Below are 25,299 nucleotides of genomic sequence, written 5' to 3'. Positions count from 1 at the left end.
GCCGGCCTGTCTCTGTGGCAGCCACCTCAGGTACCAGCACTCACCGCCACGGGGCCGATGAGCCACTTGTCACAGCCACACTGCTGGCTCATGGTGGCATGGCTTGTGTCTCCTGGCCTGACTTTTGTGTTCTCCCCCTTAAAAGTGGTTCCCTCCCCTTCCCTTCCCCCTTCCCCCTTCCCCCTTCCCCCTTTTCCCTTCCCCCTTCCCCCTTTTCCCTTCCCCCTTCCCCCTTTTCCCTTCCCCCTTCCCCCTTTTCCCTTCCCCCTTCCCCCTTTTTCCCTTCCCCCTTCCCCCTTTTCCCTTCCCCCTTTTCCCTTCCCCCTTCCCCCTTCCCTTCCCATTTCCCCTTCCCCCTTCCCCCTTCCCCCTTTTCCCTTCCCCTTTTTCCCTTCCCCCTTTTCCCTTCCCCCTTCCCCCTTCCCTCTTCCCCCTTTCCCTTCCCCCTTTCCCCTTCCCCCTTCCCCTTCCCCCTTCCCCTTCCCCCTTCCCCCTTCCCTCTTCCCCCTTCCCTCTTCCCCCTTTCCCCTTCCCCCTTCCCCTTCCCCTTCCCCTTCCCCTTCCCCCTTCCCCTTCCCCCTTCCCCTTCCCCCTTCCCCCTTCCCCCTTCCCCTTCCCTCTTCCCCCTTTTCCCTTCCCCCTTCCCCCTTCCCCCTTCCCCCTTCCCCCTTCCTTTCCACTTTATCATTTTGTGACTCTGTCTCATTTCTGTGATACTGGAGCTGCCTCCTATGACCGAGGGATTATGTAAACGTCATACATGGTCTCACGATAAACCACACAAAGCCGTAGAGGTGTCAGGATACTTCTGTTAGGTTCTAAACGTGATGTTTCTTTTTCTTTTTGTTTTTCTAACACTGTAGTGCTCTAGATACAGAGCGTCTGGGCTGAATGCAGTTTAGCATCAAAAGGGTCCTCTTTCTGTCGAGAAGATTGCGAAGTGTGTCAAGATGAAGCAGGCACCGGAGACCCTCGGCAGCACGAACGGGAAGACCCAGAACTGTGAAGTGAATCGTGAATGTTCCGTGTTCCTCAGCAAAGCCCAGCTCTCGACCAGTCTACAGGAGGGGGTCATGCAGAAGTTCAACGGCCACGACGCACTTCCCTTTATCCCATCCGAGAAGCTGAAGGACCTGACGTCCCGTGTATTTAATGGCGAACCTGGTGCTCATGATGCCAGACTGCGCTTTGAGTCCCAGGAAGTGAAGGCGCTCGGGACGCCGCCCAGCACGACCCCCATCAAAAACGGCTCTCCGGAGATTAAGCTGAAGATCACCAAAACGTACATGAACGGGAAACCTCTCTTTGAATCTTCGATTTGCGGGGACGGCGCTGCTGCCGTGTCCCAGTCGGAAGAACACGGACAAAAACCGGAAAATAAGGCCAGAAGGAACAGGAAGCGGAGCATAAAGTACGACTCCTTGCTGGAGCACGGTCTTGTTGAGGCAGCGCTGGTGTCCAGGATCTCGAGTCCCTCCGACAAAAAGGTGCCTGTGAGGAGGCGTGGCCCGGGTGGGGTCGAGCGCAGCAGCTGGCTCGGCCAGGCCCCTTCTGGGCATGGGACGCGGGGCGCAGGGGAGGAGAGTGTGCCCCCTTGCCCTGGGTGCATCGGGCTGACAAGGGAGCCGGGCTGTGGCTCAGGCGACCCTGTGTTAAGTCTCACAGCGGCCCGCCCCCGCCCGCAGAGCCAGTTGTGAAAGTAGGGACTTGACTGAGTGTTGGAGAGTGAAATGGATAAAAAGAGGTAAAACCGGTTTCTAGACCCAGGTCTGGCCAGTTCCACACCCCTTGACCTTCAGGACTTAGCCTGACGAGAGAACAAGAGGGTGCTGGGATCTGGCTTCCCGGTGCCATGTTGGGGGGGGGGGCGGTGCAGGGGGGCTCCTGTCCTTCCTCATGGTTTGCCATCCGCTCTTGTCTCCTCTACCCGGTGGTCCCGCAGACGGTCCGCCTCCTTGAGGACTGGGTCTGCCTTGTACCTTCACGCTCTTGGTTCCCAGTGCGGAGCCCAGCACTTGAACACGTGTGAGCAGGTGTTCAGTCATCAAAGACGGGTGGAAACCCCTGCTTGTGATGAAGGACTGTAGGGGTTTATGCCACCATGTCTTAAAGTGGCACTGCGATGGCCCGCTGCTGAAATGAGTATAAGCCATGTAAAGCGGCCAAGGAGCCTTGGCCTTGGCAGAAGGAACTAGGGAGGGTGCCAAGGGCTGACGGTGTCTGTGGTCTATGTGAACAGAGGCTGGAAGGGGCCTGGGGTCCTTCGGTCTTTAGTCGAAGCTCCAGGCCCACTTGCAGGGGTAGGGAGAGGGAGCCTGAAACCACTTTGGGTTGGTATCATCACCGAGGTTGGAGTATTTAGTTTAAAATTACACTTGAGGAATTTTATTTACAGTTTCCACAGATAAAAGGGAGAATGTTCAAAATTCCCTTGAAATCGTTAAAATAATGAAGATTTTTTAAGGTTTAGAAAAGTGAGTGCTCAGGAGCTGTTTGGCTCTTGCTAATGTATTGCAACGGTGAATTTTTAAAAAAAATAGATGAATTTAGCGAGCTGGGCTGATGCAACGAGGGTCTGAAGTTCACGTGGTTGTGGGGGCCTCGCTCGTTCATAGGGAAGAGGCTGGTGCAAGTTACTCCTGCTCTGCCAGTCGGTTTTGATAAACTTGGGTAAATACCTGAGTTTTGACTCTCATCTTCAGAGTGGGGTGGTGATCCTCTACATGGGGCTCTCACGTGGCTTAGAGGACACGAAAATGCAAAGCTGGGGTGCTGTGGGCTAATCGGAGAGCCAGCACGTAGCAGCTGTGTGCCAGCCCTCAGCACCGTGCGCACGGGTCCTCATAACACACAGTGAGATCTCAGAGCCCTTATCCTTGGTTTACAGACGAGGAAACTGAGGCCCAAACAAGTTCAGCAACTTGCCCAGGTTATGTAGAGCTCTAGGAGAAGGCTCGGGAAGTGACACTCAGGAGGAGGCCAGGAGCCATGCTGACCTTGCTTGTCCCACTGGAGGGACTGAGAGAGGAGTGGGATGGCCGTGGCCCCGGTCAGGCCTCCAGCTCCTAAGTGACTCATGTTCTCAGGAAGAGAAATGGAGGCTCAGAGACCCCTAGGACCCAGATCACAGTGGAGCTGAGACTTGTTGCCAAGCCCTCCTGAGGTTCTTGCCACCCTGGGTCCTTTTGTGCTGGGTGACACAAGTGCTCCCGAGAACTGACAGACACATGGCTGGGGGGCGCGGGAGGGTCAGAGTACGGATCCACGCTTCCACGAAAATAACTTATTTGACTAGTTGAGTAAAGCACCATTAAAGGCCACCCACCACACCAAGGAAATAGAGCTATGTAGGGCCCTTCATAGTCGGGTACCTACTGTGTGCGGTTTGATGAAGTGATAGCAGGGGAAGCACTCTCCTTGTGTGTGTGTGTGTGTGTGTGTGTGTGTGTGTGTGTGTGTGTGTGTGTGAGAGAGAGAGAGAGAGAGAGAGAGAGAGAGAGAGAGAGAGAGAAACCTCTAGCCTGCGTAATCTTTGGATAGAAGATTGGATTTAGGGGTACTTAGATTGTTAGTATGTATTTTGTTGTTCATTTTCAGGTTGCGGCTAAGAAAGAGTCCTGTCCAAATACTGGCAGAGACAAAGACCACCTGTTGAAATACAGTGTTGGCGACTTGGTGTGGTCCAAAGTGTCCGGTTACCCTTGGTGGCCGTGCATGGTTTCCGCTGACCCACTCCTTCACAACTACACCAAACTTAAAGGTATAATTGTGTTTATGGACTGTTTTTCTGTCTTTCTCTTTTTGCACTTAATCTTTCTAATCTTCAAACTTTTTTCTTACCTTTCCTTAAACGGCCCTACTGTGGTGGTTCTTTTTTTGTTTTCCTATTTTAAAAAATTGTGCTAAAATACACATAACATAAAATTGACCATCTTAACCATTTTTTAAGTGTGCAGTTGAGTGGTATTGAACACGTTCACAGCATTGTGTGACCGTCTCCACCATCTGTGCCAGAGCTCACTCACCTTACGGGTCTGGACCTCGGTGCCCATTAAACGCTAACCCCCATTCCTGCCCCTCCTGGCCCCCGGCGCCCACCGTTCCGTTGTCTGTCTCCTTTTTGTGGTTTTGGTTTGCAGTGCCCTCAGGATTAGTGATGCTGAGCATCTGTTCACATGCTTATTGGCCATTTGTATGTCCCTGCAGAAGTGTCTGTACTAGCCCTTTGCCCATATGTGAATCAGATTTTGGTTTTTTTGTTGCTGAATTTACTGTGGTTCATTTTTGCAACGTTAATACTTGATTTGGATGTAACACATTGCCGTTTCTTTTTATATCCAACTCAGACATTTACCTTACCTGATTGAATTAGTATTATTAATTGAGGAGTGGTCATGGCTTTATGTTGCTTTTCAGGTTTTATGTTAATTTATTATCGTTTTAGATACATAATGATTGCTTGTTTCAGCGTGATTTTCAGAAATAGCATTTTTAAAACTTTTTATTTTTTTTTAATGTTTATTTTTTGAGTGAAAGAGTGTGAGTTGGGGAGGGGCAGAGAGAGGGAGACACAGAATCCCAAGCAAGCTCCAGGCTGCCCTGTCAGCACAGAGCCTGATGCGGGGCTCAAACTCACAGACTGCGAGATCGTGACCTAAGCCAAAGTCGGATGCTTAACCGACTGAGCCACCCAGGCACCCCTAAAACTGTTTGTTTATTTTTGAGAGAAAGAGAGAGAGAAAGAATACAAGTGGGGGAGGTACAGAAAAAGGGGGACAGAGGATCCAAAGTGGGCTCTGTGCTCTCAGCACAATTGACAGGGCTTGAACCCACAAACTGTGAGATCATGACCTGAGCCTAAGTCAGGTGCTCAACTGACTGAGCCATCAGGCGCCACCCCAGAAGTCGTATTTTATGCTAAGTTTGAGTTATAAAGATGTCCCAGTTTACTTTTTAGGCCTGTGGGGAGAAGGAAAAACCAGAAATGATCTTTGCATCATGAAACTTGGGAATATAAATTATTGCACGGAGCAGTTGGAGAACAGGGTAAGAATACAACGTGTTGATACAGATTAGAGCAGATCCTAACATAAGCAGTAATTGGAGAACTCACAAAACATAAAAACTCTTGTGTTTCTGGAGCGAAAAACGAGTTTGGATGGTTTGAGATTTTTCTGGAAAGTTCTTTTAAAGTTTGACTTGAGTTTGAAGAAGGCGCTAGGTGTGAGTACAGGGTTGGAGCTGAGCCGGGTAGCACCCCACAGGTCTGTGCACCCTTCCGCAGTGTGGGTGACTAGAGCCAGGGGCTGGGCCGGGCGGGCTCCCGGGCTTCCTCGTGCGGTTGTCCGGTCAGCCTCGTGTGGCCTCTGGGCGGGACTCGGGACGCGGCCCCCCTGTTGCCGGGCTGCAGCCCTGGGTGGGGCTGCTGCTCACGCCGGCTGGCTGCTGGGGAAGGGGCATGGGGGCGCCTGCCTGGCCAGCGGACCGGAGGGGGGGACGGGCTCAGGACGAAGAGGTCCACACTGCGGTGGCAAGTGCCTCCGTCTGAGTTGTGCCCGGCCTGCTGTCCCTGGAGGTGGTTGGCCTCTGCCTTGAGGCTCGGGGACGCGCACCTGCTCAGCACGTGCTGTGGCGGGCCGGCTGCGGTTCCCGCCCCGTGGAGGACTGTCGGCGTCCTCAGCTTGCCAGAATTGGTGGGGGGGGGGTCTCTTCCACAAGCCTTCGGGGGCCCCAGGATGCACCCCGGAGGCATCTAGACCTGGAGTGTGGAAAGTAGTTGAGACGGAAGCTGGGTGGCCACACAGGTGCGGACGTGTGGCATCGCTGGACCCTTCTCAGGGCTCAGCCGCCGGCACGGGGCCTCAGCCGGTTAGGTGTCCGGCTTGATTTCTCCTCGGGTCGTCATCTCACGGTGGGTCAGTCGTGAGCCCCCATGTTAGTCCGGCTCTGCGCTGGGTGTGGGGCCTGCTTGAGGTTCTCTCTCTGTCTCCCCCCTGCCCCTCCCCGCTTCGACTGGATGTGTGCGTTCTTGTCCTCTCCCTCCCCACCCCCCGCCCCGGCTTGAGTGCACACATGCATATTCTCTCTCTCTCTCCCTCCCCCCCTGCCTTCTCTCTCTCTCTCTCTCTCTCTCTCTCTCTCTCTCTCTCTCTCTCTCTCTCTCAAAATAAAGAAACAAGCCGGCCACACAGCAAACTGAAGTAAAAGTCAGTGTGGCCTTCATGGCTTCCACGTCTCTGGTCTGCCTAGCACATCACAAGCAATTTCTTTTTAGTGTCTGGGGATTTCTGCTCTGTTTACATGAAGCTCCTAGCTTGTCCGACCCTTGTAACTGAAGGAGGCTTTTGAATGTCTCTTTGTTCCAGCTACTGGGATGAATTAACTTTAATTTCATTACATCTTCCCCCTGATGTAGAGCAAAAGAATTCCCGCAGTCTCCAGCAGCCTGTCCGAATGACGTGCAGACACAGCACGTTTTTATTCGTCTCTCACTTCCTCTTTCTTTACTCTTAGAGCCTTCACTCCGGCCCAGGACTTTTACTCTTTTGCCTACGACATTGGAGCATTCTTCTTCCAGCTGAGGCGTGGGCTCTGGACTTAGCCTGCCGGGGCCCCGCTCAGCAACTTGGTCTGGTAGTGAACCACTTAATTTAAGCCCCGTTTCCCTCTGTATGAAAACGGAGGGTAATGATCCCAGCCCTTGTTTGGGAAAGTCTCAGCGTGGTGAATAGTGAGCGTTCAGAATCAGGGCTCTTTCCTGAAAACGTTCCTGTTTGACCAGTTGTTTTCCCCTGCACGGCCCTAGTTTTGGGCCATTTAATTTAAGGAATTTTGTGCCATTGTTAGTGCCTCGACATCCCCAGATGTAGCCTGGCTTTGACAGCAGTGCTGAAGGGTCACACTTGAGTTCCATCTTGTCTTTTGTTTGTTTGTTTTGTGGAATGTTTTATTTATTGTTCGCTTGCTATTTTTTTCATTAAAAGAATTAAAAAAATTTTTTTAATGTTCATTTATTTTGAGAGAGAGAGAAAGAAAGCATGAGTGGGGGACGGGCAGAGAGAGAGGAAGACACAGAATCCAAAGCAGGCTCCAGGCTCCAAGCTGTCAGCCCAGAGCCTGACGCGGGGCTCGAACCCACAAACTGTGAGATTGTGACCTGAGCTGAAATTGGACGCTTAACTGACAGAGCCACCCAGGCGTCCCTGCTTGCTCGTCTTCTATTTAAAAACCTTCTGAGTGTATAGTTCAAAGTGGGACAGTATGCTGGGCACCCATGCACCCTCACCTGTGAGTGAACTTTACATGTTTGTGAACTTTACATGTTTTTTTTTTTTGACCTGTTCCATCTCTCTCTGTCTGTGAACACTCTCTGCCAGCCCACGGGAACGTAGGCACAGGCCTCCTGGTGCCTCACCTGTACACGTCAGCGGGGTCTTCTGAGGACAGGGACCGCTTCCTGCCCAGCTCAGCACCAGCTACATGCAGGGGAGCCCTCCAGTAGTGACACGACGGCCCTTGGGTGGACTTCCCCAGGATTTTCCCCGTGCCCGTGTTTTTCCTTCGCTCGGGATTGGATAGGATGCCTGCGTTGCACCAGCTGGCCCGGCTCCTCAGGCCCCCGCGGTCCAGCACAGCGCTCTGTGCCCCCAGCCCCGTTCTTAACCGTGCTGCCGTGTTGTGATCAGACTCAGGAGTCCCGTGCAGGTGTTGAGGGAGGGGGCTTACGTGGGGCCCGTCACCAAGTACCTGCTCCTCGCAGCGCGTTCCTCCAGGAGTTGTTTGGGGACACAGGGGAGGGGGCGCTCACGATTACAAGCAGATCACCTTGGGAAGAGCGGTACTGTGCTTTTGAAAAGTAGTTCAGAAGGAGGAGGGCCCAGGTGAACGCCCTGCCCTCCTGCCAGCTGATAGGAGGCTCACGTGACCTCTGAAAGGAAAAGGGGTCAGAGGAAACCATGAGGACACGTGTCCTGGTGGAATTGTTTCGGGAGCTCTTGGTGTCTGCTGTCCCACTTCTCGGTCGCTGGTGGCTGACAGAGCTCTCCAGTGGAAAGGTGCAGTCCTTTTTTGTCACTAGTGAGTGCCCCGTGGCCATACGTGGGCACCACGTCCCCCCGCCAGCCCTTCCCCACGCCCTCCCTACTCCTTTATGACCCATCGGCTGAGCAAATGTACCTGCCCGTTTTTATCCTGCTTCCTCCTGTGTTTAATTAAGTGGCATTTTTCTGTGAAAATGAGCTTCTTCCTAAACACTTAGTTATGCATTACAGTCCTTACTCTTTAATGCCCTAGTTGTCCTGGATTTTAACCAGCAGAAGTCCCATTAAGTCCCTTTCAGCTGTGTCCTTTTGATGTGTCTCAGTGAGCCCGTGAGGGCTTCCTTGTGGAGACCCACAAGACGCTCCGTGCACACTTACTTACGCTCTGCCGTGTCCGCCGTTTCCTGGGAGGAAAGCTGGGTCCTTTAGAAGACGGCGGTGTGTGGAAGCCCACGTGTGGGCACTGCTTGTGTTCATGGCTGTGGGAGACCGAGAATTCACCAGGGATGTGTGAGGTAGGTCTCCAGGCAGGACGGAGACCTGGCTGCAGGTGGAACTTTGGGGTCCGTTTATGATTTCTGAACACTTGGCATGCAGCAGCCCCTGGTGGGTTGACATGGTGAGTGATGGGCCAGCTTTGGGGGCTCAGGCATCCTCACTGGGGGAGGACAGGGACCTGAAGGAAGGACGGCTTCTGGCATGGCGCTGGCTGAGCATGGGGATCTTTTCCCTGTGAGGCGCAACTCCCTCACCCTGCCCCTACCCCACCCCAAGTTTTCTCTTTTTTTTGCGTAGGCGTACTTTTTTTTTTTTTTTTTTTTTTCCTACTTATCACACTTGGATTTATAGTTGTGGTTGAATCTGGATCTTAGTAACATACTCACATTTAAAAACCTGGTGTTCAACATTCATGCAGACGAGAATACAACTCCTAGACCACAGCTCAAGCGAGGCTCCTTTGAAAGTGTAGATTCCCTTTGAGAAGCTAAGTTAATGAAAGTCTTAATAGCATGTTTGTAACAGGGGCGCCTGGGGGGCTCAGCCGGTTGAGTGTCGCCATTTTTGATTTCGGCTCAGGTCATGATCTCACGGTTCCTGGGATCGAGCCCCGATTCGGGCTCTCTGCTGACGGTGTGGAGCCTTCATGGGATTCTCTCTCTCCCTCTGTCTCTGCCCCTCCCCTGCTCACACTCTGTCTCGAAATAAATAAATAAACAAACGTTAAGACAGCATTTTTGTGATACACAGTAGCAGGACTTGTCTGGCCTGTTATTTACCAGGGTATCTTAGATGGATGAGCAGCTTTGGGGCCTGACTCAAGTTGGAAACAGAAGATAAATGTAGGTTTGTAGATACTACACCTCGAAGAGAACAGTTGTCTTGCACCTGAGAGCTTCACCGTGTCCAGGGCATGCCCGTATTGCACTGGTCTCCTCGTCAGATAACTGCTGTCTGGAGTCCAGTCATTTTCTGTTGTGGAAAAAATTTTTGTCGCATTTTCTGTTACGGAAGGTCACCCTCATTGCTTTATTTCTAAATTCCAGCATTTTCAAAAAATATGATAGGTAATCTGGTCTTCTCCTATCTTGGGTTATCATATAGCTTCATAGTATGATCTCCTTACTGATTTTTTCTTTCTGGCTTATTCTTTCAGTTACCAAGAGAGGTATGTTAAAATAATCGACTGATAGCCAACCTGCCTTCTTCTGGTGGCAGTTTTTTGTCAGTGTCTGCTTTCCCTGTTTTGGTGCTCTAGTGCCCTCCAGGGACTAAACCAGGAAATTCAGGCATGGTGATGCTTGTCCTTTATTTTTTGTGGAACTCTGTGGTGTCATGTCCTTGTGATTTTGTCCCTGTTCTCTATTCTTGCTTCTGTAGACACTTGTCTGCATTTTTTTTTTTTAATTGCTGCTCTTCCTGCCTGGAGCTTCAGCTGCAGAGCAGCCTTGTTTCTTTGTGGGGTCCATTCTGCATGCATGGGTGACTGCTGTCAACTCAAAGGATTCGCAGAATCTGGAGAGATTCTGGCTCATTCTAGCCCAGAGGGTCAGGGTCACCTTGAGTCCAATGGGCCATGATGGGGACAAAAGGATTGTAGTGCAAAATTAGGTACCTGGGTTATTGGTGGAGGATAGGTTCTTTTAGAAGGTTGTGTGGGTAGGGGGAGTCAATGACAAGTGTTTTCATACTGAACATGATTGATGAACATCAGAAATCACAGGAAGAAATAATTACTAATAAATGGTGGGACAACTGGTTAATTATGTGGTAAAATAAAACACTGAGATATTCACCTCTTGAAGCAGTGAAATTCATATGGATTAAAGAAACCCACAAAACTAGGAAAAAAACTGGGTTATATTGTTACCAAATTTCTAGGCAGGAAAGAACTTCAAAACTAATTATATTTATTTTGCAAACCTGGGATCAGACTATAGTATTTTTCTCTGCTTTTTTTTTTTTTGTTTTTTCCACTTTCTCTGTAAGGAGTCTTTTTTTGTGTAATTAACTTTTGATAGAAAATAATGTAAGTTCATATTGTTTCATTATATGCACTGTAACAGACCTTCTTTGTTATGCGAATGGTGTGACATATGCCTATAGTCATTTTCGTGACCAAGGAAAGTTCTTTCAAAGTATTAAAGTAATGGAAGAAGTCACAAATCCCTTAACATAGTTTTGAATCTCACCTATTGTAAAATCAAAGTATACGTACATAAAAAAAATTTTTTTAATGTTCATTTTTTTGAGAGAGACAGAGCATGGTGGGGGAGAGGCAGACACACACACACACACACACACACACACACACACACACACACAGAATCTGAAGCAGGCCCCAAGCTCTGAGCTACCAGCACAGAGCCTGACACAGGGCTTGAACCCACAAACTGGGAGACCATGACCTGAGCCGAAGTCAGACACTTAACCAACTGAGCCATCCACACACCCCAAAGAAGTGTGCACATTTAACAAACAAATCAAATTCTATTGAGAGTTTAATAGTGAAAAATAGTCCAATCTCCTCCTTAGGGCTAATGTATTTTTAACACTTCCAACATTTTCTTCTAGTTTTAACTACTTTTATTTTTTTTTAAAGACTTTATTATTTTTTTCAGAGCAGTTAGGTTCACAGAAGCATTAAGGTACAGATAGCCCACCCACATACATGCACAGCCTCCCTTCCCATCAACATCTTCCACCAGAGTGGTACATTTGTTATAATCAATGAACCTACAGTGATACATCAATCACCCTAAGTCTGTAGATTAAATTAGGTTCCTACTTGGTGTTGTGTATTCTGTGGGTTTGGACAAATGTGTAATGACCTATATCCATCATTATAGTATCATTCAGAATAGTTACACTGCCCTGAAGAACCTCTGTGCTCTACCTATTCATCTCTCCTTCCCTCTGAACCTCCAGCAAACACTGATCTTTTTACTGTTTCCATAGTTTTGCCGTTTTCAGAATGTCATATAGTTGGATTAACTACTATTTAAAAAATTTTTTTTAAACATTCATTTTTGAAACAGAAACAGAATGTGAGTGGTGGAGGGGTAGGGAGAGAGGGGGAGGCACAGAATCTGAAATAGGCTCCAGGCTGTGAGCTGTCAGCACAGAGCCCGACGTGGGGCTTGAACCCGCTAACCATCAGATCATGACCTGAGCTGAAGTCACACGCTTAACTGACTGAGCCACCCAGACTCCCGATTAACTACCATTTTTGATGGTAATCTAAAATATCATTTAGATATTTTCTGTTGATTTTCTATTATGGAAAGTGATCCCTTCCATTATTTCTTATTTCTTTTCATCCTCTGCATATAATTAACTTGCTGTTTTTATTACATCAAACATAAATGTTCACATAATTTTGACTATGTAAATATCATTGAGTGAAAAGAGAAGTGTGTTCTATAATTGCATTTTCTTTCTTATACAACCTTTGTTTTTCCTGGAGTTAATTATTGCCTTTGTTTTGTTTTGTTTTGTTTTGTTTGAAAAAGTAGGCTCTTATGCCCAATATGGAGCTTGAACCTATACTCCGAGATCAAGAGTCACATACTCCACTGACTGAGCCAGCCAGGCACTGCTGCTTTTACTTTTAAATCCTGTGCTTTGCTGTCTATACAGCCTTATTTATTTTTCTGTCCCTGAAACTCCTCCTTTTATATAGATTTTTCTGTTGGGGGGAAAATGTGAAAACCTATGTTTGCTATTTTCCTTTTCTGCTCTCTGGATCTCATTTTTTAACCATCTTTCCTTGCTGCTCAGATTTTCTTTTGCTATGGAAATGTTCTTTTTTCTCATCTTTTCTTCCCCTGGAGCTCTGTGCTAGAATTTTCCATTTTCCTGCTTCAGTCTGGACTGCCAGCACTCTTTTAACCTTTTGCATTATAGTAATCTTAGACTTCTTAAAGATGCTTTCCTGAGTTACGTGCATTGTTTTGTGTGGTTCCACACTGTGCTTTTGGTCAGTTTTCCTTTTTTGCTGGAATATATTTTTGGTATTGTAAGAAAGTGTGTATGGGTTGTAAATTTGTGGTTCATAGGATGCTACTTCTCTGTCTTCACACTTGATTGATGGTTTGGCTCAGCGTAGAATTTTATGTTGAAAATAATTCTTTTCAGAATTTTGAAGGTATTACATCATTTCCTTCTAGCATCCAGAATTGTTCTTGAAGTACTATTACACTTTTCCATTAACATGGAAGCTGTCTTCCTTCAATGGCTTAAATGTCACAAAGATGTACCTTGGTGTGGGTATTGGATGAGACACTTAGAATTGTTTTAGTTCTGAGACGTGGTCTTGTGTTGTTAATTCTTTGACAACTTTCTCTGTTTCTCTCTCTAGAAGGACAGTTACTTGAGTATGGTCCTTCCTGGATTGATCCTATAGGTTTCTGACAGGAGTAGATATCTTTCATCTTAATCTTCTTCTTTCTGGGAGATTTCTTAACATACCTTCCAAGCTTTCTTAATGATTTTATTTTTTCATAATTGTATTTTAAAGTTTCTGATAGCTCTTTTTATTTGTTTTCTTTACATAGCAAACTAGAGATTTTCTTTGTCAGGTGTCCTCTCTTCCTGGCATGGTGTGTGTGTGTGTGTGTGTGTGTGTGTGTGTGTGTGTGTGTGTGGCCCTGCAGAGATTGCTTATTTTTGTGTATCTTGGGCTTGTTTGTGCTAGAGGCTTCCCTGGGTCCCGGGAGTCCTGGATGCTGCGTTTGCATTTGAGAGAGCGCCACTTAGAGCTGCTGCAGCCTGTGTGTGGGGAGACGGACAGCTTATTTTAGAGGGTCCAGCTGGCCGTCGGCCACTTAGTTGGGGGGGATCTCCAAAAGACTCAATGGAGACATTTTTCCTCTGGATGTGTTGGTTCTGTAGAAAGTGTTCTTGGATTTCTTTTGGCCAACGTTCTCTGTGAAGGAACAGGGCCTGGCGGTCCTCCCATGGAGAGCCCCCTTTCTCCCTCCACTTGGCACAGAGGTCTGACCTTTTAACCAGCTTGCTTGTTTTCAGCCTCACTCTTCTTCAGCCAAATATGGCATTTTGGGATCCTCTCTTGGATTTTGGGTTCAAGTGTCTCTTTCCTCACCCATCTCCCTTCTGGCTGCACTGTAGGATGTGGCTTTTTCCTTTCTGCTAAGAGGAACAGCAGTGGACATCTGAGGGGTTACCCTGTGGCCTCATGGCTGCCTTCAGAGGTCATTGGTACCCTGATTCCCCCTCTGAGCATTGTGAGTGAGTAGCCGGCCCAAGGTTGCCCAGCTGGTAGGTGATGGGGTTGGGATTTGAACCCGGGCCATCTGACACCAGTCTGTATCCCATTCATTGCTGCCTAGTACCCTCTCTGTTGAATGGCCCTTTTGCTGATGTCCTCTCTTACTTTCTTTATTTGGTAATCTTTTTAAGTGGATCTTGACGGAGGAGATAAAGGAGAGCATTTATTTACTTTCTTTCCTAGTCGAATTTGAATCTTACCTGAATCCCTCATAAATGTGTTTCCTTTCTCTTTGACATGGAGCTTGGTGGGGTAAAAAGAGTAGGACTTTTTTTGAGGTTAACAGACTGAAACAGAACCAAATAAAACAACTTCAAAGCAGCTTCATATCACTAATTATTAATAGACTTGCCTAATTTGATCCCAAATTCTAACTTTCAAGTTCTAACATTTTATTTTAAAAACTAGGTCAGAAAAAGAGTGCACGCCAGTATCACGTACAATTCTTTGGTGATGCCCCAGAAAGAGCTTGGATATTTGAGAAGAGCCTTGTAGCTTTTGAAGGAGAAGGACAGTTTGAAAAATTATGCCAGGAAAGTGCCAAGCAGGCACCCACGAAAGCTGAGAAAATTAAGGTGATAGATGTTCCTTAAGTATAATTTTAGACCAAAATAATTTTTACTCTTAATTATTACCTTATTTTGAAATTATGGTTGCTTGATATATTATAATGATTTATGTCTATCATTGTTTGATTTTGCCCAAGTATGCTGTGTTACAGAATACGACAAGTGTCCTTAGAGACCTAGTTTATTCGTTTTACTCATTGGATGATAATCAGATAATTTCTTGTATAATTTTTATTTTTCTTTGTATACATAAAAGTACATGAAATGTTATCTCTGATATATACTATGTAGTGTATATGTTACATTAGTTAAATGGGATTGGAATTGGTTTAAAGAAACAGTTATTACATTGGGCTGAATTCTGTCTAAACCTTCAAGTAAATTGGTTTTTATAGCTTTTGATTTCTAAATTTGTCTGGAATTCTAAAAATATTCTTCTTTAAAGTGGGTTAACTTTTTTGTTTGTATAATGAAATTTACAGTGTCTTACGTTTCTCTTTTCAGCTGTTGAAACCTATTTCAGGGAAATTGAGGGCCCAGTGGGAAACGGGCATCGTTCAGGCAGAAGAAGCTGCAAGCATGTCGGTGGAGGAGCGGAAGGCCAAGTTCACTTTCCTCTACGTGGGGGAGCGGCTTCACCTCAACCCTCACGTAGCTAAGGAGGCAGGCGTTTCTGTGGAGGCTCCGCCTCTGGGACCCATGGTAGAGCCCTCAGGAGTCCCCGAGGAAGCTGCTGCTGACCCCAAGTCCATGCGAGAAGAGGGCGTTCCCATCAAGAGAAGGCGGAGAGGGAAGCTGTCTAGCTCTGCCGAAAACCGAGCGGGTGACCCTGGGACAGTACAGAGTACTCCTCAAAAGATGGCAGAGGCCGACCCCAAGAGAGGAGTCGGGTCTCCTCCTGGGAGGAAGAAGGCCACGGCCTCCGCTCCACGAAGCAGAAAGGGAGATGCGGCATCCCAGTTTCTGGTCTTCTGTCAGAAGCACAGGGATGAGGTCGGTACTGTGCCGGGTTCTCAGTTGTGCGTTTATTCTGGGGGTTCCTGAGTTTGGGGAACATCCTTTCAGCGCAGTCCTCCCGTTCCGCAGTGCTCTCAGCACGGTCTGTAGTGAGCTTTGCAGAGGTTTGAGCTGTAATACGTGAGTGTTAGGGAACCGCCACTTTCGTCCTGGAGGGCGGAGATGCTTGCCTGTGTGCTCTGGGTTACTAGAACGTCCCTCCCGTTGTGGATGAGGAGACAGCAGGGACAGAAGTATATCGATAGGGCAAGCGTTTGAACACTTTTCTTGATCACCTTCCTGGAATGCGGCATCGGTTAGTACATGGTGATAAGGGCTTGGTTGTAAAGAGCTGAAGGGATTAGACCCCCGGCCTTGGTTATGTTCGATATTACGCGTAGTGATACACGGGTTGGGAGGGGCTTTCCTTAGGAACAGAGAGGTGTAATGGGAGAAAATCGAGTGTGTGACTCACCGTGTTGCAGAATCAATGATCCACTCGGTAGATGGAGAAAAGGCATTTGATAGAATTCATTGCTCTTTGATACGAAGTTAGCAAGCCGGGATTAGAAGGTAACTTCCTTCATCTGTGGAAGGGTATCAATCAGAAGCTTTCGGCAAGCATCACACTTACTAGTGAAACATTAGAAGCATTCTCTTTAAAACCGTGAACAAGACAAAAATGCCTTTCTTTACCACTTACGTTAAGTGTTGTAGTGAAAATACTAGCCAGTGTAGTAAGATAAGGATAACAAATAAAAAAGGCATAGTTGTAAAGGAAGAAATAAAGCTGTCATTGTTTGTAGAGGTCTGTGTAGAAAACTTCAGAGAATCTACAGGGGCGCCTGAGTGGTTGTCGGTTAAGCATCCGACTTTGGCTCAGGTCATGACCTCACAGCTTGTGAGTTTGAGCCCCACGTTGGGCTCTGTGCTGTCAGCTCAGAGCCCACTTCAGATGTCCCTCTCCCCGCCCCAGGTGCCACCGAGGTGGAGTAGCACACGCATGTGCGTGCTCTCTCTCTCAAAAATATAAAAAAAACATTTAAAAAAATATTTAGAAAAGAAAATCTTCAGAATTGATAAAAGTTCACTAGGACCGGGGTATACAAGAACGTAACAAAGAGGAAATTAACATAAGACAGATACCATTTGAGGCACCTGGCTGGCTCAGTTGGTGGAGCGTGCAACCCTTGATCTTGGGTTGTGAGTTTGAGTCCCACCTTGGGTGTAGAGATTACTTAAAAATAAAATCTTACCAAAAAAAAAAAAAGATACCATTTATGACAGCAACAAAAACATAAGGTATCAAGAAATAAATACAACATACCCCTTTGTTTATAGCAGCATTATCAACAACTGTGGAAAGAGGCCAAATGATGAACAGGTAAAGGAGATGTGGTGTATGTATACAATGGAGTACCACTCAGCCATCAAAAAGAAGGAAATCTTGCCATATGCAGTGATGTGGATGGAGCTAGAGGGCATTATGCTAAGCGAAATCAGTCAGTCTGGGAAAGACAAATACCACGTGATTTCACTCATAATGTGGAATTTAAGAATAAAACAGATGGACACATGGGAAGGGAGGGGAGAGAGGGAAACAAACCACAGGAGACTGTAAGGACAGGGAACACACTGAGGGTTGACGGAGGGAAGTGGGTGGGGGATGGGCTCGATGGGGGATGGGTACTACGGAGGGCGCTTGCTGGGATGAGCACTGGGCGTCGTATGGAAGTGAGGAGTCACTGGATTCTCCTGGAACCGATATTACACTACATATGTTAACTAATGAGAATTATAAATAAAAATTTGAAGGAAAAAAAAATAACAAAATATGTATGACTTTGGGAAAAATAACTCTTGGTATTTTAGCAGACCTGAATAAATACACACATTAATATATAGGAAGGTTCCGTATTCTGAAGTTGAGGTTGTCAATTTACCTTATATTAAACTACAAATTCCATATAATCCCAATAAAACTCCCAGTAGGAATTTGTTTGCACTTTGTAAGTGGGTGATGAGTAGCCACGTTGAGGAGAAGCCCGGCCTGAGGACTTGCCCACCACACAGGAGGTTCTGTTGCTGGGGGCAGTGGTGTCGGCCGGGGATGTTCAGGGCAGTGGCCGCACCCAGAGAAGAACCTGGAAGCAGATGGGGAAGGGGCGCGGGCAGCTGGACGGTCAGGACGGGCGCCAGGACTGCCCAGGGCTTTCAGGACTCAGCCACTGCGGGACAACTTTGTCCTTTGGGAGAGGGGAGGATTTCTGAAGCCAAACCGATCATAGGCCCCTGAGGAGCTACGTTAAAATGAAAGTTTATGTGACAGGGACAACCGGGAACAAAACGAAAGGACAAACTGGGTACGGAGCTCAGACCATTCTGAAGGCTGCGAAAATGGCAATTTCTAGAAGAGCCTGGGCAGCCAGCGCATCCACAGAGAGAGGTCACTCTGCCTCGCTGGCAGCCAGGGGACCAACAGAGGACTGTCCGCGGCTGCCGGGTGAGCGCCCCAGCCCTGCGCCTCGGGAAGGACGGGCAGAGAGAGCCCCCATCGTTCTTCACACTTGGTTTTCAGGGAAATTTGGTGACGTATCACGGAATTGAAGATGCGTGTTTTTTTTTGTTTTTAAAGTTTTTATTTTAAAAATTTACTTTTTCATGCATTTGAGTAATTCTACACCCAACGTGGGGCTTGAACCCACAATCCTGAGATCAAGAATCACATGCTTTTCCAACTGAGCCAGCCTGATGCCCCGAAGATGCGTGTTTTTTCTGTCTTGTAAGGTCACTCCCGGGTACTGACCCTGCAGAAGGTGGCCCACGTGCCCAAGGAGACGGCACGGTGGTTGCAACTGAAAGGTGGTCAAGGGAGGGGCAGGGCTGGCGTGCTCCTGTGGCCGACTCGGGGCGGCGGCGAAGGGGCCGCCGCAAGTCCAGCAGGAGGCCGTCGGCCGAAGGACGTGCAGATCCTGTCACTTGTGGGAAGTGTGAAAAGTGCAGCGCACCCCCCGTTTTACCCACACATCTGCCTCATCTGTCCCCGAAGAGCAGCGTCTCGGAGCGGAGAAGTCGGCCCAGGGAGGAGCCGCGGCCTCTGTCGGACTGGAAGCGGTACGGGGCGCTGAGCGGCGTGGACGGTCCCCGCCGGGCCCCCGTTGTGGCTGCCGCACAGCTGCGTGCTCTGGGAAGCAGGGCAGGGCTCTCGACCAGAGCCAGCCAGCCAGCCACACTCCCGTCTGTTTGTCCCTGGTCTCTCCGCGCATCTGAAATTACGAGAGAAAAGCGGGTGCCTGAGAATTCAAACCGCTTTCCCGAGACCACCCTTTCTGCCTTTGGGGACCCATCCTGCTCTCAGGATGGCCTTTCTAGTACTGAGGAAAGTGCCAAGAGCAAACAGAAGCCTCTCCAGACACTGCGTGTGTGAGGTGCTGGGCACCCGCGGAGTCCCTCAGCTCGGAGCGCCTCTCCAGAGCACGTGACGCACAGGTTTGCCGTGGCGTCCTGCTAAATGCAGAAGCCAAAACTGAAGGGTGCCCGATGAAGCTTCAGTTCACATTCAAGACAGGTGCCCTGCCCTGCCCTGCCTGTACCCAATCTCTGTTGGGGATGGGGTATGAGGCCCATGGGCCCCTTCCCTCCCAGCTGGGTGCAGGTGTTGCTTGGTTTGGGGTGATTATCGTCGTCAGAAGAGTGATGACACCTGGATGTTCTTTAACCGTTTCAGCGACTTTGTTGTTAATACAAGTGTGTTTGTGCTGGTTCTGTGATAAGTAATTCTAGGCTTGAATTGGGGAGGCTGCTCTCTGATTCACCCTGGAAAATGATCTGGGTCTGTCTAGGTGGCTTTTTCTTTTTGAGGGGTGACGGTGACTCCAAGGATGGTTTTTGTTTGGTAGTTAGTTGATGAATCATGGGCAACTCTTGAGGAACAGAGTTGGATGAAGCCTTCCCTCTGCTTCCTGCCCCCTTTTCCGGGGTCACTAGATAGAAGACTGTGACTCTCAGGGATATTTGGCTGCTACCCGCGGGCTTTTGTTTTGAAGTTCAAGTTCCTTCTTGCAAACGAAGGAGACTATTCTGCCTTGTGAAGTGGGTTGAGTTCTTCATTAACGTGCTTCGCTTGGTTCTCTCTGTCCAGCAGGCTCAGCTCACAAGTGTGTCTGTTGTGGCGTCCCTGGAGCACAGTGATGGGGCTGCAGTGGGGGTGGTGAATAGTTTGCTGGGAGACAGAGCCCGCAGTGGGATGGAGTCCTGCTGATGAGGGCCTGGGCGGGGGTGGGGGTGCGGGGACTTCGCAGGCAAGGAAGGGAGAGCAGCTGGGGGAGCCCCACTGTGACGAAAATCCCAGGAAGGGTCTCCCACAGGCTCCAGCATCAGTAGCAATGTCATTGGTTACTGATGTGTATGGTCTCAGTTTCCAAGTTTTAAAGAATCTGTTTCACCTTCCCTGATCCCAGTTTTTATCGATGCGATAGAAGTGAACCGTGCTTCATGTCTTTCTTCTTTGTACGAACGTTCGCGGTAGTTATGTGGTATCGCATAACACATTGCCTCAGAACCTAGTGGCTTAAAACAACAACACGCATAGGGACGTCTGGGTGGCTCAGTCGGTTGAACGTCCGACTTTGATCTTGGCTCAGGTCTTGATCTCAGGACGGTGAGTTCAGGCCCCACGTCGGGCTCCGCACTGGGTGTGAAGCCGGCCTGAAAACCGCCACCGCCACCGCCACCACCACCGGCACACGTGGATCCGCCCACAGTGTCTGCAGGTCGGGGGTTTGGGAGCAGCTCAGTGGTTCCGGCTCAGGGTGTCCCGTGAGGTCACAGTTAAGAGGGGGGCTGGGGCTGGGGGATGGTCTTCCGAGGTGCTGCACTGATGGCACCTGCAGGAGGCCTCAGCGCGTGGTCCTGTCCGTGGGGTGGCACCGAGGCAGGCTTCTTGTGGAACGGGTGATCCCGGAGGGCAGGGCGACGTCTTCTGGAAGTTCAGACTTGAAAGCCGGTGGGCTGCCTGTCTACACTGTGCGTTGGCTACACTGGCAGTGCCACTCAGCAGGGAGGCGGGAGTCCTGGCAGCGGCTCCCGGGGCCCCTCGGAGGGTGGCGCCGTGACCATCCCAGAAGTCTAGAAGGCGGCACAAAGGTCTGAACGGGTGCGTGAGCAGACAGGTGGGCTGGGGGCAGGGAGTGCGAGCCCTGAGGGGTGCGCGGAATCTTTGTTCCGGTGTCGTTGAGTCAGCGCAGTGGGTGAGCTTGGGGGTGTTCGGCCTTCTGTGCCTTTTTGTGTGTCCGAAGTAGTTTATTGAAAGTATGGGAGTGGCCACCGCTGAGTCCTTGCCATCTGTGAGGAACGTGGCTGGTACGCCACTGTGACGACCCTCTTACTTACTGTTTTTAAGTTTATTTCTTTTGAGAGAGACATGGTGTGCACGAGCGGGGGAGGGGCAGAGAGGGAGAAAGAGGATCCCAAGCGGGGATCCCGAGGTGGGGCTCCAACTCATGAACCGTGAGATCCTGACCTGAACTGAGCCACCCAGGCTCTCCTGGAAACAATCATGTTCAGTTGTCACGAAGGCCTTTTGAGGCTGGCACAAGTTATCCCCGTTTCAGGGCTGGCTACGCTGAACCCAGACATGTAAAGTGACCGTCTTCTGCCAGCGGGGGGACGCAGGCAGGAAGGAGGAGTGGGACTTGGCCCTAAGTGTGTGCGTGTGTGCCTGCCTGTGCACACGAACGTATGTGCATGCCGAACGTGCAGCCGTTGTGCCGCACAAGTGCGTTGATGAGACCCCGCAGACCTTCCTGGGCAGCCGCTGCTTCCTGAACCTGAGATGCGGGAGGGAGACCCTGAGGCCCTGGCCAGAGTCTGGGTGGGTGACCAGGGTGAAAAAGTGAGGTGAGTGCTGTAGGTGGGGTGGTGGCTGCCACGGCACTATTTCCTGTCCCCTAGCTCCGGATGCTGCCGGAAGGCAGGCAGGCAGGCAGGCAGGCAGGGTTGTAGCTGAAGGGCGCTCCAAAGTCAGCCTGATGGAAGCCAATGTTTCCGGGAGGGAAGGGCCTGTGGAGAGACAGAGCCATCATGTCCCCGAGTGCAGAGTTGTCCGGGGAGGGATGAGAGGAGGGTGAGGAGAGGCTCCAGGTTCTGAGGGGCCGTGGAAGACATTGTCTGTTGGCAGGGACTCTACCCTACATGTGGGCCAGGCCACGGTCCCTCTTGGTGCAAGAGGGAGACCTCTTAGGGTGGGAATGTCAGCAGGTGGATGGATAGGACCAAGAGCCAGAAAACCGGTTGCTGAAACCGTAGCCATCCAGGTGGGGTGGGTGCAGAGGCATCCGGGAGAGGGGCTGGCTGGCCTGGCAGGGATGTGGGTGCAGGGGGGAAGGGGGCCTCAAGGAGGAGTGGGGAATCTTGTTTGACGGGGGGCGGGGGGGTGGTGGCTGTGAACACTGTTAGGATTAATTCTGATTGAGGACATTGTACTCAGGGGTGGGTGATAGGGTGGGGGGTCCACAAATGCATGTGCTGATCTTGAGGAATCTTCAAGAGGAGAGTTCTAGAAGGCAAGCGTCCTGTGAGTCTGAGCCGTGCACAGAAGCCTCTGCTGCTTGAAGGTCTCAGACCTTCGGTGCTTGAAGCGTGGGGGTTGGTGAGCTCATCCCTCAGGCTGGGCGGGCGGGACAGAACCCTGCCAGCCCTTAGGCCGAGGGAGCCCCCAAGGTGAGAGGGGAGGGCAGGTGTGTGTGGGGCCGCGGCGGGGGCAGGGTGGGGATGGGGACAGTTCCCACGGGGCACTGGGGCTGGACTTGTGCTTGCCAGAGGCGCCCTGTGATGGGAGGGCACAGAGGGCTGGGTGGCTGTGCACCCACATGTGGAGGTGCACGTGCTCCGAGGTCCAAGGCTGGGGGAGCCGGAGGCGTGCCGGGACGTGGGGACGAGTGGGGGACACGGGAGGCTGTAGGAAGCCGACTGTGGTGACCGTGGTGTGAGTGGGGGCTGCGTTTTGGGGCAGACGTGGCCCGTGGTGGCCGGACAGGCGGGAGATCGGGGTGGCCGCATCGCAGAGGACGACACCGCACCTCTGCTCACCCGAGTTCGCGGAGCTGCGAGTGCAGGCGCCACATGCCGACTGGGGTCTCGCTCCAGAGCGTTCTGGCCAGTGCTCAGAATCAGGCAGCAGGCCTTCAAAGGGGCTCTGCCGGGGCGGAAGGCGGCCCTGGGAGGCCGGCCGGGGGTGCCTGGGGCCGAATTCCAGTAAGACTAGATAGGAGCACTGATACCCGAGCTTCCTGTAATTGTCACGAGCTACGAAGTGTTCTTCTTCCCCACCATTTAGAAGTGTAAAATCAATTCCTGGTTCATAGACCACACAGAGGACAGCAGGTGGGGCTCGCTTGGCCTGCAGGCCGCGATCTGTCAGCCTCTGCGCCTCTGCTGCTGGTGGCTCTCCAGCTTGGGAGCGCAGCGGGGCCCCCGGGAGCCCTCACAGCAGCCACGTCAGGCCCAGAGCGTGACCCGGCCTCGGTGTGGCCTGAGCACCAGAGGTTTTCCAACTCCCCGGGTTGTTAGCGTGCAGCCAAGGCCGCGGGCCCAGGAATCAGGCTTCAGGGTACCTGATCAGGGTACTCTGGGTCCCCCCGGAGACCTTGGGGAAGGCCGGGGTGGGGCCCGAGGTCCGCATTTCTGGCCTGCTTCTGTGTGCCGACCCGGGCGGCGACGGGGCCTGGTGCTCCTGCCTCGTCCCCTGTGTCATCCATCCAGGCCACGCGCCCGAGTCATGGGTCATGGAAAGCCAAGCCAAGCCTCCGCCCCCCGTGTTGACAGGTAGCGCTCACGGGGCACTTTTCCCACTGCTGACTTGTCAAGGATGCCTAGAAAATTGTAACTTACTAATACTTTAGTGATTTGGGGAAAGTATGTATCTTCGTCTTGCCATTTATTATTTCCTGAGTTGTCATAAGTTCCGTTGACTTGTTTTCACCACGCTGCTTTTATTTATAAACTTCTGACGAGTTATAGCAGCAGATCCTCACTAATTCTCTTTGAAGCTTTTGTGGGGTACAGCTCCGTGACGCGGGCCTAAGTGTGCCACGTGCTGGGTTCTCGGGGGCCGTGCCTGGACTCGGTGCGGACGGACCCCCAGTGGGCTGCAGGTGTGTGGTTTTCTCACCCCGCCCTTGCTGTGCCCGCAGGTGGTCGCAGAGCACCCGGACGCCTCGGCCGAGGAGGTCAAAGAGCTGCTCGGCTCCCAGTGGGACATGCTCAACGAGAAGCAGAAGGCGCGCTATAACACCAAGTTTGCCCTCGTGGCCTCTCCCCAGTCTGAAGAAGACTCCGGTAAACCTAGAGCCGAGCGAGTGCGCTCTGCTGAGGTGTGCGGTGTGCGTAGTGGGGCCGGCCGAGCCCCGGTCCGGGAGCCTGGGGGCGGCGGGGCCGCCCTCCCCGGCCCTGCCCCTGCTGCCCGTGCCGGCGGCCAGGGTGCGTGTGGGCGCGATCAAGCCACCTCCGCTGTCTGCGGCTCCTCCCTCATCGTCGCACGAGAGCCGTTCGGTGTCACCCTCTGTCTGGCCTCGGGCCCCTCGCTCTTGTGCCCGAGCGCAGCGGGCGCTCTAACCCCTGCAGCCGGCGGGGCGGTGTAGGGGAGGACACCCAAAGGAAGGGGGCCCGGGCTTACGTGGCACGGTAGAGTCCGACCGTGGCCTGTGGCCCCCTGGCGAGGCTGCCCTCCCAGCAGGGGCTGTGCCTGCCCCTCGCGAGGGGCTTTGCCCCTACAGGCAGGGGGGCCTTCCTGGTCTCTTTGCTGGAGAGCTCGCAGGGTAAGGAAGGTGACTGTGGACTGACCTTAAATGTGGGTGACCTCTGGTTTTTCACAGGCCTTCAGTTTAAATATCAAAAAAATGCCACTTTGCTTTGGTGAACGGAAAGAGAAGGGAGACTTAACACTGTGAGCTTTTGGAGGAACCGTGACAACGGTCAGATTTGTCATCTGTGCGTGCTTGGACACGTGTTGTGGAAAACCGACGTTTCTAACGTAAAAAATAAGCGTGATGGGTTGGTTATCAGTTTAAATACAGAACAGTTCTGTACCTCAAGGTTCAGCCCTGAAGAGCTTTGGAGAGGCCAGACGTAGAGTGTTCGAAGACCCCCTAGAGGGGGGCGAGAGCCAGAAGGGGTCGCGCTTTCCTCGTGTGCACCTGCTCGTGCTTCTGGACCAGCACTGGTGCATCTGACCAGTTGCACACGCACTAGAGACCTTTCTGTTTCGTTCACGGAGGATCTTGATTCTAGGGCCTCTGGGTCTCCACATCGACTCTCTCATATGTTAATACTGACTTTGTCCAGTTCAGGATTTGTTGCAAATGCTGTCAGGTAGACTAGTAAGCATATTTTGGATTCGTGTACTTTCTTTTTTTTAATTTTTTTTTTTAACATTTATTTATTTTTGAGACAGAGAGAGACAGAGCATGAACAGGGGAGGGTCAGAGAGAGAGAGGGAGACACAGAATCCGAAACAGGCTCCAGGCTCCGAGCCATCAGCACAGAGCCCGACGCGGGGCTTGAACTCACGAACCGCGAGATCATGACCTGAGCCGAAGTCGGACGCTTAACCGACTGAGCCACCCAGGCGCCCCTCGTGCACTTTCTTTAAAAGGCAAAAGATCACCTGACTCTGTCAGGACCCTACATCTAGAGGAGTGTCCCTTTTCAATGACTGGCTTACTTAAGAAGGAGTCGGGTTTTCCTGAAGCCAGATTTAACTGCCCTTGGAGTAAGTGTGCAGGTGGTTGTGGGTCACGTGTGGTCACTTGGGACGGCTACCGAGTGCTTAGACGGGGACAGGGCTGGTCTCCTCCGTGTGTGTGTCCAGTGTGTGCTTGTCCTGGGGGCCCTCCGGCCTCCCCATCGG

At 50.9% G+C, this 25,299-nt stretch overlaps 1 protein-coding gene across 9 annotated transcripts in view; it reads left to right on the top strand.

Annotated features, from left to right (window-relative positions):
• Window positions 1–904: 904 nt before the first annotated feature.
• NSD2 (nuclear receptor binding SET domain protein 2) overlaps window positions 905–25,299 on the top strand; it is a 61,856-nt gene continuing 37,461 nt past the window's right edge. For all 9 annotated transcript variants that reach the window (XM_045056896.1, XM_045056895.1, XM_045056898.1 and 6 more), the window contains exons 1-5: window positions 905–1,487; window positions 3,598–3,760; window positions 14,236–14,402; window positions 14,901–15,389; window positions 23,585–23,729. In XM_045056896.1, the coding sequence (XP_044912831.1) occupies window positions 951–1,487; window positions 3,598–3,760; window positions 14,236–14,402; window positions 14,901–15,389; window positions 23,585–23,729 (1,501 nt within the window). In that variant the 5' untranslated portion in view covers window positions 905–950. The remainder of the gene's footprint in view (window positions 1,488–3,597; window positions 3,761–14,235; window positions 14,403–14,900; window positions 15,390–23,584; window positions 23,730–25,299) is intronic.

The sequence above is a fragment of the Felis catus genome, chromosome B1, assembly GCF_018350175.1.
Source record: "Felis catus isolate Fca126 chromosome B1, F.catus_Fca126_mat1.0, whole genome shotgun sequence".
Lineage (NCBI taxonomy): Eukaryota > Metazoa > Chordata > Mammalia > Carnivora > Felidae > Felis > Felis catus.
Note: the sequence above shows the minus strand (reverse complement) of the source record. Positions and strands in the feature narration are given on the sequence as shown.